Source organism: Mytilus californianus, unplaced genomic scaffold (assembly GCF_021869535.1).
Source record: "Mytilus californianus isolate M0D057914Y unplaced genomic scaffold, xbMytCali1.0.p SCAF_11, whole genome shotgun sequence".
NCBI classification, from domain to species: Eukaryota; Metazoa; Mollusca; class Bivalvia; order Mytilida; family Mytilidae; genus Mytilus; species Mytilus californianus.
This window is the reverse complement of record NW_026262593.1, coordinates 608,357-624,657: the sequence shown is the minus strand read 5'-3', so window position 1 is coordinate 624,657 and position 16,301 is coordinate 608,357. Positions and strand designations below refer to the sequence as shown.

General features: G+C 32.2%; 1 protein-coding gene across 2 annotated transcripts in view; it reads right to left on the bottom strand.

Annotated features, from left to right (window-relative positions):
• The window catches only part of LOC127719322 (ubiquitin conjugation factor E4 B-like), an 82,592-nt gene that overhangs the window by 16,518 nt on the left and 49,773 nt on the right, over nt 1-16,301 (bottom strand). For both annotated transcript variants that reach the window (XM_052225378.1, XM_052225379.1), the window contains 8 exons: nt 15,003-15,101; nt 14,191-14,304; nt 13,844-13,936; nt 11,170-11,275; nt 7,778-8,019; nt 7,197-7,324; nt 4,487-4,585; nt 3,351-3,586 (listed from right to left, as the gene is read on the bottom strand). In XM_052225378.1, the coding sequence (XP_052081338.1) occupies nt 3,351-3,586; nt 4,487-4,585; nt 7,197-7,324; nt 7,778-8,019; nt 11,170-11,275; nt 13,844-13,936; nt 14,191-14,304; nt 15,003-15,101 (1,117 nt within the window). The remainder of the gene's footprint in view (nt 1-3,350; nt 3,587-4,486; nt 4,586-7,196; nt 7,325-7,777; nt 8,020-11,169; nt 11,276-13,843; nt 13,937-14,190; nt 14,305-15,002; nt 15,102-16,301) is intronic.

Genomic DNA, 16,301 nt, shown 5'->3' with positions numbered 1-16,301 from the left:
AATCACTAGACTAAGTGATTTAATTTTATTGTAGCTTTAAATATAGAATACTAATGATCCAGGGACTAATTATGTTGCTAAGATTATCAGAACCAACATCTGTGTTGATAGGATGACCGGGTCATGTCAGGTGATGACCTAGTACTAAATCTAGGATAATGACATAAAAATCACTTGTTTAAGTATCATACCTCAATTTCCTTCCAAAAAATCACTTCTTTAAGTATCATTATTTTAATAACCCCCACTAATTTCAACACCCCCGAACAGTGAAATTTTGATCGCGAACAGTAGAATTTTATTACATAATCTTTAAGATGAAACCTTGAATTTTACAGGAAAAATACCCCCACTGCTGGGAAAAATCTGTTACGAAAGTATCAATTCATTATGTAAAGCCTTTTTTATAGCATTTTTTCAACTAAAATAGAATTTGCAGCTAAATGATTACATCAAAGGCATAAACCTTGCTGCATAAAAGAAGCAACAAGAACTTTTTTTTTTTCAATTTTACCAATGAAAAGATATTATCTAAACCTATGTGTTTAAAATTTTGGTAAAACTACAAAATCACAATTTGTGACAAAACTTCGAATTTGCTAGTTAAATAAGTGATTTAAAAATCACTTATTTCAATAAGTCCCCTGACTGTATATACTTCCATCACAGTATTTGATGTTTCTAGAAACAGCTAAAAAATAATTCATACTAGAACTAGCTGACAACTTTACATAATTTAAAAGCAATGTAAGGGAGGTAATTCAAATATAACATTGTAATTATTATCTTTTAATTTTATTTAATGTTTATTAAATCAAACAAAACAAATTTTATAGCCTTAGGACCAAAATTCGGACCAATTAGATTCAGTTAGATTCAGCATATGAAAATAACTGAAGAACGGTAAAAGTGACGCTACCCAAAAATTTTGTGGTAATAAGCATTGTGTGTAAGTCTCATAACATTTGGTTGAGGCTAACTAAAGTAGAGAACAGAAACTAAAAATTCAGCAAGTTTTCTATTTGTAAACACGCATAAGTCTAGAACAGTTGTGTATAAGTTTTATAACATTTGGTTGAGACAAACTAAAGTTAGAGAACGGAAACGAAAAATTCAGCAATTTTTATGTTTATAAAGGGACATAACTCAAGAATGGTAAAAGTGTCGCCACCAAATTTCGTACTTAATCTGTATTATGTAGTAATAAGCATTGTGTATAAGTTTCATAACATTTGGTTGATGCAAACTAAAGTTAGAAAACGGAAACAAAAAATTTGTACTTGATCTTAGTTTTGTGGTAATGAATATTGTGTATAGGTTTCATAATGTTTGGTTGAGGCAAACTTAAGTTACAGAATGGAAACTAAAAATTTTGCAATCTTTCGATTTATAAAGGAACATAACTCAATAATGGTTAAAGTGACACTACCCAAATTCAACTTGATCTGTGGAAGTCAAAATTAAACATTGCATTGTTAAAAGCATTGATTGTAGTTGATTCAACTATAATCATGGACAAAGGAAGATAACTCCAATTTTAAAAATAACTTGATATTTAGAAGAAAATAAAAATTTTGCAATTTTTCCATTTATAAAGGGGCATAACTCTAGAACGGTTAAAGTGAAGCCACCAAAATTCAAACTTGATCTGTGTTTTGTGGTAATAAGCATTGTGTATAAGTTTCATAACATTTTGTTGAGGCAAACTTAAATTAGAGAACGGAAACTAAACATTTTGCAATTTTTCCATTTATAAAGGGGCATAACTCTAGAACGATTAAAGTGACGCCACCAAAATTCAAACTTGATCTGTGTTTTGTGGTAATAAGCATTGTGTATAAGTTTCATAACATTTGGTTTAGGCAAAGAAAGGAAACCAATTATGGGACATACGTAAGTACGTACGTACGTACCTATGTACAGACGGACAAGGATAAAACTTAATGCCCAAACCGCTACGGTGGGGGCATAAAAATTGTAATACTAATAGCGTTAAAAATTGTAATACTTATAGCAAAAAGTCCCAACATAAAGAATCAAAGCTTTCTCAAAATCAAAATCCCCAAATATTGTTCTCTTCTATATACTATAAAATATCATGAATCAATCGAATGCTTCCTCTTATATAATGCTTAATGGTCCAATATCTATTTCATAGAGATCCAAGACCAATACTTATTGTAATTGTCCATTAACCAGGAAACCCTTGTTTTCCCCCCTTTTTTGCCCCTAATTCCTAAACGGTTTGAGCCATAACCCCCCCAAAGCCAATCCTAACCATCCCTTTGGAAACTTGTGGTATAATTTCAGAGAGATCCATACACTGTTCCACAAGTTATTGTCTGGAAACTAGAAAAATGCTTATTTGGGCCCCTTTTTGGCCCCTAATTCCTAAACTGTTCGGACCATATACCCCCAAAATCAATCCCAACCTTCCTTTTGTGGTTTTAAACCTTGTGTTTAAATTTCATAGATTTCTATTTACTTATACTAAAGTTATTGTCCGGAAATCAAATGTCTTCAGACGACGCTGATGCCGACGACATGATACCAATATATGACTGCAATTTTTTTGCGGTCGTATAAAAACAAGAATGTGTCCATAGTACACGGATGCCCCACTCGCACTATCATTTTCTATGTTCAGTGGACCATGAAATTGGGGTCAAAACTCTTAATTTGGCATTAAAATTAGAAAGATCATATCATAGGGAACATGTGTACTAAGTTTGAAGTTGATTGGACTTCAACTTCATCAAAAACTACCTTGGCCAAAAACTTTAACCTGAAGCAGGACAGACAGACGGACGAACGAACGAACGGACGCACAGACCGAAAAACATAATGCCCCTAGGTGGGGCATAAAAAAAATTACTGAAATAAAAGTCTACAGATTTACCTCTAAAGTCATGCTATAACATTGACTTTGACCTTGATTTTAACCAAAAATGAAAGACAGAAGCTTTAGAAGTCTACAATCTCAAGACATGCTGTACCGTACCCTCGACTCTAACATTGAATTAAACTAAAGATTAAAGAGCTTTAGAAGGCTACAAGCTTTACCTCTCAAGTCATGCTATAACCTAGACTTTTACCTTGAATTGAACTAAAATGAAAGAGCTTTAGCCTACAGATTTACCTCTAGTGTCATGCTTTAAAATTGACTGTAGAACTTGAATTTATCTAAGGTTTAAGCATCTGTTACCATGTAGTAGACAAAGTTTGATAAAATCAGATAGGAGACTGGAGGTCTACAGTGTCTATATAAAAGATGTTAGACCAACAGGAGGCAGAATGGACAAACATGTCACAATATTGTTTTGTTGCAAGTGAGAGTATAAACTACATACCTGTATAAAAGTTCATGAGAGCTGGAACTAAGTGTTGTAAAGCTAATGGATGCATTAAAAATTTCTCGTTGAGACTCTGACTCCTGGGTTGTACGGCAGGGTTCATCACAAAGATAACTTCTACCAGTTTGGCTATCAGGTAAGGGTTTCCAATATAATTACTGCTACACACTAATACTACCAACAAGTGTAGTATTCTGTCCATGGAGGGATCGTCTGCCACATGGGGCACATATCTATAACAGAATACAATTACTAACATCTAATAGATTAGTTATAATGTATAGGATCCTATAATAATTAATGATATACATAAATGCTGTCTCCTTACACTATAAATTGTCATAGCAACTAATATATTTTCTGCTGTTTCTGTTGTCATAGCTACTGATGTAATTACTGCTGTTTCTGTTGTCATAGTAACTGGTGTATTTACTGCTGTCTCTGTTGTCACAGTTACTACTATAACCACTGCTGTCTCAACGGAAACTGTTAATTTGATTTTAACATGTTTAAGGTAGCTGGGGTGTCTAAATGTTTAAAGATAGATTTTTCTTAAAGTTCTGTACAAGACTTCTTGGTAAATGTACTTTCACTTTCAATATAAGAAATGGGGGTCACAGACCTTGTTTTTTTGTTAAAATACATTGAAATTAAAGAAGTTAGTTATTTTATATGGGTTATATAGAGGAAACATAAAATGATAGAATTGGTTTACATTCAATGAGAGAATTGCTATTCATAAATACTTTCAAAATATCAAATTAAAATAAGGGGTCACCTTATTTTCTTGAAAAATAAAAAAAAAAACAAATTGTCCTATCAAATTTAATATAATTATCTGTCCTTGATTATAAAAGTATTTTTACTGAAAATTTTAAGACACTTAATTTTTTGGGACTTTAATCTTTTAATTTCAAGTTTTTGAAGTTTCTGTTGTGTATTGAATGATACTTAGTAAAATATTTTTAAACAAAAAAGTATTTTTGCAACATGCCCCGAAGGGATGCTCAGAAAAAGACACCTGATCTACATGTACCTTAAACTGTTTAGATATTGATACATTTGTAAAGGTTGATCTTTACTAAACTGTTTAGATATTGATACATTTGTAAAGGTTGATCTTTACCACTTACTGAAGAATGAACTGTAAGAATTCTGCTAAATCTTCTATGTAGAAATCTGGTAAAGCAGCAAACTGCATGGGTACGTCAGTTGGAAGTGGCAGAGTTACTCTAAAATAGATAAAGCTTAAATATAAACTGTAAGAATTCTGCTAAATCTTCTATGTAGAAATCTGGTAAAGCAGCAAACTGCATGGGTACGTCAGTTGGAAGTGGCAGAGTTACTCTAAAATAGATAAAGCTTAAAAATAAACTGTAAGAATTCTGCTAAATCTTCTATGTAGAAATCTGGTAAAGCAGCAAACTGCATGGGGATGTCAGTTGGAAGTGGCAGAGTTACTCTAAAATAGATAAATAAAGCTTAAATATAAACTGTAAGAATTCTGCTAAATCTTCTATGTAGAAATCTGGTAAAGCAGCAAACTGCATGGGGACATCAGTAGGAAGTGGCAGAGTTACTCTAAAAAAGATAAAGCTTAAATATAAACTGTAAGAATTCTGCTAAATCTTCTATGTAGAAATCTGGTAAAGCAGCAAACTGCATGGGGACATCAGTAGGAAGTGGCAGAGTTACTCTTAAATAGATAAATAAAGCTTAAATATAAACTGCATGGGGACATCAGTAGGAAGTGGCAGAGTTACTCTAAAATAGATAAAGCTTAAATATAAACTGCATGGGGACATCAGTAGGAAGTGGCAGAGTTACTCTAAAATAAATAAATAAAGCTTAAATATAAACTGTAAGAATTCTGCTAAATCTTCTATGTAGAAATCTGGTAAAGCAGCAAACTGCATGGGGACGTCAGTTGGAAGTGGCAGAGTTACTCTAAAATAGATAAATAAAGCTTAAATATAAACTGTAAGAATTCTGCTAAATCTTCTATGTAGAAATCTGGTAAAGCAGCAAACTGCATGGGGACGTCAGTTGGAAGTGGCAGAGTTACTCTAAAATAGATAAAGCTTAAATATAAACTGTAAGAATTCTGCTAAATCTTCTATGCAGAAATCTGGTAAAGCAGCAAACTGCATGGGGACGTCAGTTGGAAGTGGTAGAGTTACTCTAAAATAGATAAAGCTTAAATATATACTGCATGGGGATGTCAGTTGGAAGTGGCAGAGTTACTCTAAAATAGATAAAGCTTAAATATAAACTGCATGGGGACATCAGTTGGAAGTGGCAGAGTTACTCTAAAATAGATAAAGCTTAAATATATACTGCATGGGGATGTCAGTTGGAAGTGGCAGAGTTACTCTAAAATAGATAAAGCTTAAATATATACTGCATGGGGACATCAGTTGGAAGTGGCAGAGTTACTCTAAAATAGATAAAGCTTAAATATATACTGTAAGAATTCTGCTAAATCTTCTATGTAGAAATCTGGTAAAGCAGCAAACTGCATGGGGACGTCAGTTGGAAGTGGCAGAGTTACTCTAAAATAGATAAAGCTTAAATATAAACTGTAAGAATTCTGCTAAATCTTCTATGTAGAAATCTGGTAAAGCAGCAAACTGCATGGGGACGTCAGTTGGAAGTGGTAGAGTTACTCTAAAATAGATAAAGCTTAAATATATACTGCATGGGGACGTCAGTTGGAAGTGGCAGAGTTACTCTAAAATAGATAAAGCTTAAATATATACTGCATGGGGACATCAGTTGGAAGTGGCAGAGTTACTCTAAAATAGATAAAGCTTAAATATATACTGTAAGAATTCTGCTAAATCTTCTATGTAGAAATCTGGTAAAGCAGCAAACTGCATGGGGACGTCAGTTGGAAGTGGCAGAGTTACTCTAAAATAGATAAAGCTTAAATATAAACTGTAAGAATTCTGCTAAATCTTCTATGTAGAAATCTGGTAAAGCAGCAAACTGCATGGGGACGTCAGTTGGAAGTGGCAGAGTTACTCTAAAATAGATAAAGCTTAAATGTAAACTGCATGTGTACGTCAGTTGGGAGTGGCAGAGTTACTCTAAAATAGATAAATAAAGCTTAAATATAAACTGCATGTGTACGTCAGTTGGGAGTGGCAGAGTTACTCTAAAATAGATAAAGCTTAAATATAAACTGCATGTGTACGTCAGAGGGTAATTGCAGAGTTACTCTAAAATAGATAAAGCTTAAATATAAACTGCATGTGTACGTCAGAGAGAAATGGCAGAGTTACTCTAAAATAGATAAATAAAGCTTAAATATAAACTGCATGTGTACGTCAGAGGGTAATTGCAGAGTTACTCTAAAATAGATAAAGCTTAAATATAAACTGCATGTGTACGTCAGAGAGAAATGGCAGAGTTACTCTAAAATAGATAAATAAAGCTTAAATATAAACTGCATGTGTAAGTCAGAGGGTAATGGCAGAGTTACTCTAAAATAGATAAATAAAGCTTAAATATAAACTGCATGTGTAAGTCAGAGGGTAATGGCAGAGTTACTCTAAAATAGATAAATAAAGCTTAAATATAAACTGCATGTGTAAGTCAGAGGGTAATGGCAGAGTTACTCTAAAATAGGGGGATTAGTACAAGACAGATCAACCGAAAGTAATAATTCACATTGACTGATAATATTGGGGCTAATACAGCAACAACAGAAATAATAGATAAATGTTAGATTTGTAATTAACTTGATGACTACATGGAGTATGCATTTATTAATAACATACTTCATCATAAAGGATTCTTTGTTTATAACAAATATTTAGTCTACATAAAACTTTTATTTACCCTGAACTTTTAGGATCAGCTACTTTTAACATGTAATCAGAATGGACTTCATAGAATTGTAAGCATCTTCGTAACAGAGATTCATCTAACACAGCAGCATCAGCACAAAGTTTACTTTTATTTAGTCTCTGGAAATAAATAAAATGAAAATAAACATAACCATCTGAAATCATTATAACCTTGTCAAATGTTCACGTCAAGTAAAAATTTCAGGATAAAAGGTCTACTGGGATAAAAGTTAACACAAACAACCAACTATGGGGTCTACATCCAATGACAATGAGGGTAACATGAACATTTAAGCACCCTATACCTGGACCTGAGATTTCCATTTCTTTAGAAGTTCTTTATACAATTTGTATCAAGATAAAAAGACCCCATACCTGGACCTGAGATTTTCATTTCTTTAGAAGTTCTTTATTTTTATCGAGATAAAAAGACCCCATACCTGAACCTGAGATTTCCATTTCTTTAGAAATTCTTTATTTCTATCAAGGTAAAAAGACCCCCATACCTGGACCTGAGATTTCCATTTTTTTAAGAAGTTCTTTATTTCTATCAGAGTTAAAAAGACCCCATACCTGGACCTGAGATTTCCATTTCTTTAGAAGTTCTTTATTTCTAGCAGCATTAGGAAGTTTACTCCATATTGGTTCTGTATTCTCCAGTTCATCGACCATACGACTGACATCCCTGATGGCCTTCAACCTTTGTTGGTAACGTCGTGTGGCAGGCACAATAGACAGATGATGGCAGTGTAACGTCACAAAGAAGCACTCCGTAGGAAATTTAGGATCCTGCCATGGGGGCTTCTTCTCAGATTCTGAAAAAAACAACCCAACATGTTTATATATTTTTAAATGAAATAAAACAAAATTTTGAAAAAAAATTATTGCTGAAAAGGTTAGTCTTTATTCTAAAATGAACTTTATTGGTTGTTCTTTAGATTGAATGCTCCAAATGTTTTTGTGGAATAGATTCCCTATTGACTTCTCTTATGGTCACCATGTTGATTCAGAGAAGGTTGTAGGTCATTAAACTTATTTTATATATTGAGAGAAAAATTCTTCTGGTGTTTAGGTGTAATACCACCAAATCATAGTACGTCACATCCGGTTGCATACGAAAATAGGTCAAAAAAAAATATTCCCTTGAATTTGTCTGTTGTAGGTAATTGATCCTACATTTCATTGCAGTAAAACATTTCTGAGTCATAAACATATATCTTGGGTATTTCAAAGCACCATTATTTCTTTATTTGGGGTTTCTATAGAATATTTTGGAAACTTGAGGTTACATGGTTACTAAAGCTTGTACACAGGTTAAAAAAGGGGGAAAATTTGATTGGTTAACTTCCAGTGATGGTTATTTTCTTATATGCAATGAAATGTTATGTGAAATTTTTTCTATAGTACTGGACAGGATAAATCTTTACTCATGCCAAGTATTTCTTTATTTGAAACAAAGATAATTTCTGTACAATTTTTTGAAAAGTGCAAATTTAACAAAGACTAATTGGGGAAAATCAATGGTGGTATTACACCTAATATGGGAAGCTGTACATGCACCTTTGACCTTGTGAGTACTCTCATGTGTTAAATTTTTTTGCTATTTAAGTGAAATATTACAAATAATGAAATATTCTGAGTGGATTGAGTCTCCAAAATACATTTTATGAGAAAATTTCCTTGAAATAGGACTTTACCATGAATATTAGTTGACAGAACAAGCCATACTTAGAGTTTTGGGGAGCTTTTTCTCCTTATTTCTTATATTCTGCTATACTAGAAAATTTTTCCTAAGAAATACTTTAATAAATATATAGTTTTAAGTAAATGAAATTATTTTTAAAGCAGTAACAACAAATTATTCACCAAAAAAAGAAGTTTTTTATGTCCCTCTCTGGAACGCGGCGTAAATTTAAGTTTTACGTAAGGACTTATTGAAACCTCCTTGGAGACAGTAAACTTTTATACGGATAGTTCATTCAGCTTGAATACTTCAATTAATCATTTATAATAACATTTCTATCATAAATGAGTGAAAGTTACCCCAAAATTTTTATTTATTGGCCTAAAAAGTAGAAATTTTGAGGAAATGAGAGGTATAAATGGACCAAAAGAGACCTTATAAGGAAGACAAAGAGATCCATTAGTAGTATTTATCACCCTAAAGTCATCTTTTGTATCATATTCAACTGTTTGTAGGCAGATGAGATAAATATTTGATCATTTATTGGTCCGCACTATATTCTATCATGATGCGGCTTGGTTTTGGATTTTTCGAAGAAATTTTGCTCGAATCGCTGTAGATGTCGTCTTACATTATAATAGATTTTTCTCAAACTATTGAACTTATTATGACAAAACTTGACAGGAATGCTTGAAATAACCAGTATTACAAAGGAAAATAGTCACATTCAGTTTATTTAACAAAAAAGTCTTCTTTAGGTGTAATACCACCAAATCATAGTACATCACATCCGGTTGCATACGAAAATAGGTCGAAAAAAAATATTCCCTTGAATTTGCCTGTTGTAGGTAATTGATCCTACATTTCATTGCAGTAAAACATTTCTGAGTCATAAACATATATCTTGGGTATTTCAAAGCACCATTATTTCTTTATTTGGGGTTTCTATAGAATATTTTGGAAACTTGAGGTTACATGGTTACTAAAGCTTGTACACAGGTTAAAAAAGGGGGAAAATTTGATTGGTTAACTTTCAGTGATGGCTATTTTCTTATATGCAATGAAATGTTATGTGAAATTTTTTCTCTAGTACTGGACAGGATAAATCTTTACTCATGCCAAGTATTTCTTTATTTGAAACAAAGATAATTTCTGTATAATTTTTTGAAAAGTGCAAATTTAACAAAGACTAATAGGGGAAAATCAATGGTGGTATTACACCTTAAGATTGCTTTCAATCAAGAACAACCAATATTTAATTCTTCATTATTATAAGCACATTATGCTTATCAGTACAAGAATAAATACAAAACATATTTATAACATAAAATGGCATAATACATGAGAAGCATATAAACATCAATTATTGTCCACTAACAGTTCAGTCCTATGATTAAGTGCATTAAATAAGAATTTGCACAAATCATGCAAATCTTTGTCATTCTCAGTGCTGAGAAGTTGAACTAGTTTTATAATAACATTTCTCTAATTCTTTGACAATTTAATCCTTTCTGGACCCATTGTTTAAAAAGATCTAATCAACATGTGGTTGCCAATGATCTCAGTTAAAAGGTCAGAACCTTTATCAGCTCTCTGGATGAATCAACATCTGCTAACAGGTGTTAGAGAAATTGACAACTTTATATTTGTATGACGTAGAAATTAGGAATGTGGAAGGAACTCGTAGGGGATTTCCATTTATCAAAAATTAAAATTTATTTGATAATCATAAAGGAAAAACAGATTCTTACATAGTTACTCGTGGATAATCATATTTATCCAATCTCAAGAGCTAAATTATCGAATTTAAAGTCCCCATTAAGGCTCTGATTTTAAATTTGATAATTTAACTATCTGGATTTGATACATTTGATAATCCACTGGTACCAATGTAAGAATCTATATATATGCTTTGTAAATAGTGACTACATACACACTGCTGATTAAAACTTGAAAACTTTGATTGATTGATTGATTGTTGCTTGTTTAACATCTAGAAGCAATTAGAAAGCATGGATGACCTAAATTTGATTCAATGTTTCAAACAAGTCTATACATGAAAAATGAAGTTTCAATTGGAGAAACCCAAATATGAATTAGACAGCTTGTTATTGTTTGGGTTTGTGTTGTTCAATCTTTAGCATAAAATAATCCTCAATATAAACTGCATTATTTAACTTCTTTAATAACAGATTTTTCAGAAAAATTGATTTATTTCAACTACTGAAATTTGCCAATTAATGACTCCTTAATAGGATAGGAATAAATGGATTACACTTACTGAGTTTTTCTGTCCACTTGTCACAATCATTAGGCAGAGCTCGGAGTCGTGTTTCTGACTTAATGCTGACACGGGAATTAGGATGAAATGGATAATAAGGATCTACCTATAAATAGATTACATCAATATAATGAATATGTCACATTCAAACCATGTTTATTAATTTACAAATTTAAATTGAGAACAGTAAACTTTGCCTTCACTTTATAAATACTATAGGGGGAGGGTAGAGATCTCACAAAACATGTTTAATCCTGCCGCATTTTTGGGCCTGTCCCAAGTCAGGAACCTCTGGCCTTTCTTAGTTTTGTATGTTTTTTTAATTTTGGTTCATCTTTATGTTTCGGAGTTTAGTGTGACGTCTATTTTCTCTGAACTAGTACCCATTCTTGTTTAGGGGCCAGCTGAAGCCCGATCGGGTGCGAATTTTCTGTGTGTTGAAGACCCATTGGTGGCCTTGGGCTGTTTTCTGCACTTTGGTCTGGTTGTTGTCTCTTTGACACATTCCCTGTTTCCATTCTCAATTTTATAAAAACTTAAAAAGTTGAAACTAAGCAGCCAAAATAAGAAAAATTATTTTAGGCAAATAAAGCAAATCAAAATAATGTTAAAAGACACTTTTTCCATATGTTATTCCTTTATCTCTGGGTCATTAGAATAAAAACTACCCAAAACATACTGGTTTAGATCAGTCAATAATCAAGAAACAAAAATGTTAAAAATACTTTCTTCAGAACTCAAATATACAGAAAACTCTAAGGAGCAGCCCCTTCAAACACTTTATTGGGAAATACCAAAAACAAAATTTATTATTTTGCATAATATGGTGTTAAAATCTAAACTAGAGGCTCTCAAGAGCCTGTTTCGCTCACCTGTATTTACTGATGCTTTGGAAATCATGTAAAATAAGGTTAAAATCATAATTAATAGTATTAGATATTAGATATTATAATGATATCTAAGATAATAACAAAAAACTGCAAATTTTTTGTAAAATTACTAACTCAGGGGCAGCAACCCAACAACGGGTTGTCGGATTCGTCTGAAAATTTCAGGGCAGATAAATCTAAATCTGATGAACATTTTTGCTACCTGTCAGATTTGCTCTAAATGCTTTAGTTTCAGAGATATAAACCAAAAACTGCATTTTACCCCTATGTTCTATTTTTAACCAAGTCGGCCATGAAGGTTGGATGGTGGGGTCATCGGACAAATTTTTTAAACTAGATACCCTAATAATGATTATGGCCAAGTATGGTTAAATTTGTCTCTGTAGTTTCAGAGAAGAAGATTTTTGTAAAAGATTACAAAAATTTACAAAAAATTGTTAAAAATTGACTATTAAGGGCAATAACTCCTAAAGGGGTCGACTGACAATTTTGGTCATGACAACTTATTTGTAGATCTTACTTTGCTGAACATTATGATGTTTACAGTTTATCTCTATCTATAATAATATTCAAAATAATAACCAAAAACTGCAAAATTTTCTTAAAATTACCAATTTAGTGACAGCAACCCAACAACAGGTTCTCCGATTCATCTGAAAATTTCAGGGCAGATAGATCTTGACCTGATAAACAATTTTACCCCCATGTCAGATTTGCTCTAAATGCTTTGGTTTCAGAGATATAAGCCAAAATCTACATTTTACCCCTATGTTCTATTTTTAGCCATGGCGGCCATCTTGGTTGGTTGACCGGATCACCCGACACATTTTTTAAAACTAGATACCCCAATGATGATTGTGACCAAGTTTGTTTAAATTTGACCCAGTAGTTTCAGAGGAGAAGATTTTTGTAAAAGTTAACAGACGCCGCCGGACGACGACGACGACGGACGCAAAGTGATGAGAAAAGCTCACTTGGCCCTTCGGGCCAGGTGAGCTAAAAAGGTTTTGTCAAACAGTACTTTCATTATCACTGGGGGAACCGCAGAAAAAATCTAAATTTTATAGTTACTAAGGTGAATAACTCTCTGTTAATGTCAAAATTATCTAATCCAACCTTGACCTGTATTTTATAATCCATGACATTGTGTTCAAATCTCTAATTTCAAAAGATCTTGTTCAGTGGTATTATCACCTGGAAACCAAAGAAACCCAACTTTTTAAGTAACAAAGGGAAATAAATATTGAATGAAACTATCAAAATAGATTATGATCTGTAATTTATGGTTCATTACATTGTTTCAATACTCCACAAGATTTTGTCAAGTGGTACTTAATTTTATCTGGATACAATACTTGTGAATGACAGGCAACAGGAAAAAACATGTGCAGCACTACATTTCCCACTCCTCTGGAGTAGTCGGTATAAAAATGCTTGCTTGGTTGATATAAACCCCTATTTGGCCAAACCCTTGAAAAATATTTAGGCATGGATTCCCCTGTTCCTGGCTAGGAACTGATTCTTAGATGCACATACCAATTATGACAATTCCCTAAAACTGAAAAGCCTTTCTAGCTATAGTAACAAGCATATTAACAAGTAAATCCAAACTTTTTAAAATCAAAGGCTTATTTTCATCAAAATGAACATTTAAATTTAAATGAATTTCAAAAAATGTCTTTTTAAAATAAATTTATTAAATTGATGTTAAACCAGATGGACTATCTCCTTTATTAAAAGAATAACTTGTACTACTTTATACTTAATTTGAGTATGCTACTGACCTTTTCTAAACTTATTTTATTAACAGTTAACATCTGTAAAACTGATAACAAATTTAACATAAAGCCGTCTCCTGCAACATATCGCTCATCTACCTGTAAAATAAATTATACCATGGAAATATACATTGTAACATACCGTAAAAATAAATAATACCATGGAAATATACATCGTAACATACCGTAAATAAGGTACAAACAAATAAAATATACATCTCACTAATCATAAAGGACAAGTCACCTAAAAGGTTTTTGTGCACTGTCCATAAGAAACATGGGCAACTATCTTGGAAATCTGTTTGGACATAATACAAACATTGCTGGAAATAGTTGTTTAAGATAAAACTTACCTGTATTTGAGACTTTTTAGAGTTTCTCTCCAAAGATGTGGCTATGAAAGACAAGGCTGCATCTCTGCTATCAGAGTTGACTAGAATATTATGTGTTATCTTATATAATTCATTCTGAAACAGATAAAAACCAGATTTTTATAACATTTTATAACATGCTGGCATGAAAATTAAATGTATGACAATATATTGGTAAACAAACAACATACAAACCTTGCATTAATATAAATAAAAAGTACATCCAACTAAATTTACATAAAAAAATTTTTACTTGTGAAACCTGCAAACTGGAATAAGTTGGTGAAACAGAAACCAAATTTAACATCAGGCTAAATAATCACTGGTCATTTTATACCAAAGGAAAAAACTGCTCAATCAACACACCTTTTGAAAACAGGACATTCTTTTGAAAATATCATTTTCAAATAATGGAGGCTAACCAAAATTGGGACACACAAGGCAGGAAACAGAGAGAGATTTTGGATGCATTAGCTACATACTCTTGAACCCGATGGACTGAATGATACAGATGAAAAACTGTTTTATCATACATAAACCAAAGGAATAAATCTTTAACTTCATACATATTAAATAATACAATTAGATCTGTTATACGAAATGTACAAGCAGCAAAAATTTCTTATCAGAATCTGATTTCACCTGGATGGTAGCACACACAGAATGAAGCTAGTTTGTCTATTGAAATATATATTAATATGTTATTGAACTAAAGGCATGTTAAAAGTACATTCTACAGATGTAAGTCATAACTTCAATCTGCATCACATGTGTAAAAGTGTGTGTGTACTTACTCGTACAAATTCTAAGCCATGTTGTAATGACTGTTGAGTAATCCTGATATTGTCCGGTGTTAACTGGTGGCCAGAAAAATATTTCTCTACCACTCTAGTCTGAAAAATAAATTGTTTAATACCATATCACATACATCAAATACAAATGAAAAACAAATTATATTAATTAACATATATTTGACAGTATACAGATTTTTGTGTCATTAGTTTTACTGATGTATTGTATGACTACTGATCTTCATTGTTTGACTCTGTGATATGATACATGTGTCATGAGTTTTCATTGATGTATTGTAATACTTCTGATCTTCATTGTTTGACTCTGTGATATGATGCATGTGTCATGAGTTTTCATTGATGTATTGTAATACTTCTGATCTTCATTGTTTGACTCTGTGATATGATACATGTATCATGAGTTTTCATTGATGTATTGTATGACTACTGATCTTCATTGTCTGACTTTGTGATATGATACATGTGTCATGAGTTTTCATTGATGCATTGTATGCCTTCTGATCTTCATTGTCTGACTCTGTGATATGATACATGTGTCATGAGTTTTCATTGATGTATTGTAATACTTCTGATCTTCATTGTCTGACTCTGTGATATGATACATGTGTCATGAGTTTTCATTGATGTATTGTATGACTACTGATCTTCATTGTCTGACTCTGTGATATGATACATGTGTCATGAGTTTTCATTGATGTATTGTAATACTTCTGATCTTCATTGTCTGACTCTGTGATATGATACATGTGTCATGAGTTTTCATTGATGTACTGTATGACTACTGATCTTCACTGTCACACTCTGTGATATGATACATGTGTCATGAGTTTTCATTGATGTATTGTAATACTTCTGATCTTCACTGTCACACTCTGTGATATGATACATGTGTCATGAGTTTTCATTGATGTATTGTATGACTACTGATCTTCACTGTCACACTCTGTGATATGATACATGTGTAATGAGTGTTCATTGATATATTGTATGACTACTGATCTTCATTGTCTGACTCTGTGATATGATACATCTAGGAATATGGTTGATTGTTGAACTAATACTTTCTCCTTTGATTTTTATGTAGTTTCAGCTACTGTCTTTTTGAAGTATACCCAAGATCTCTTTTAATTCATATCTATCAGATTGAAAAACATTGGTTACACCGTAAGACATAAAACTACAATGATTGCTAAATTAACCTCCAAAAGCAAATAAATGGCTGTATAAGGTCATCACATTAGCCACTCTGAAGTGTAACCTTAACATAAGATCAAAATTAAT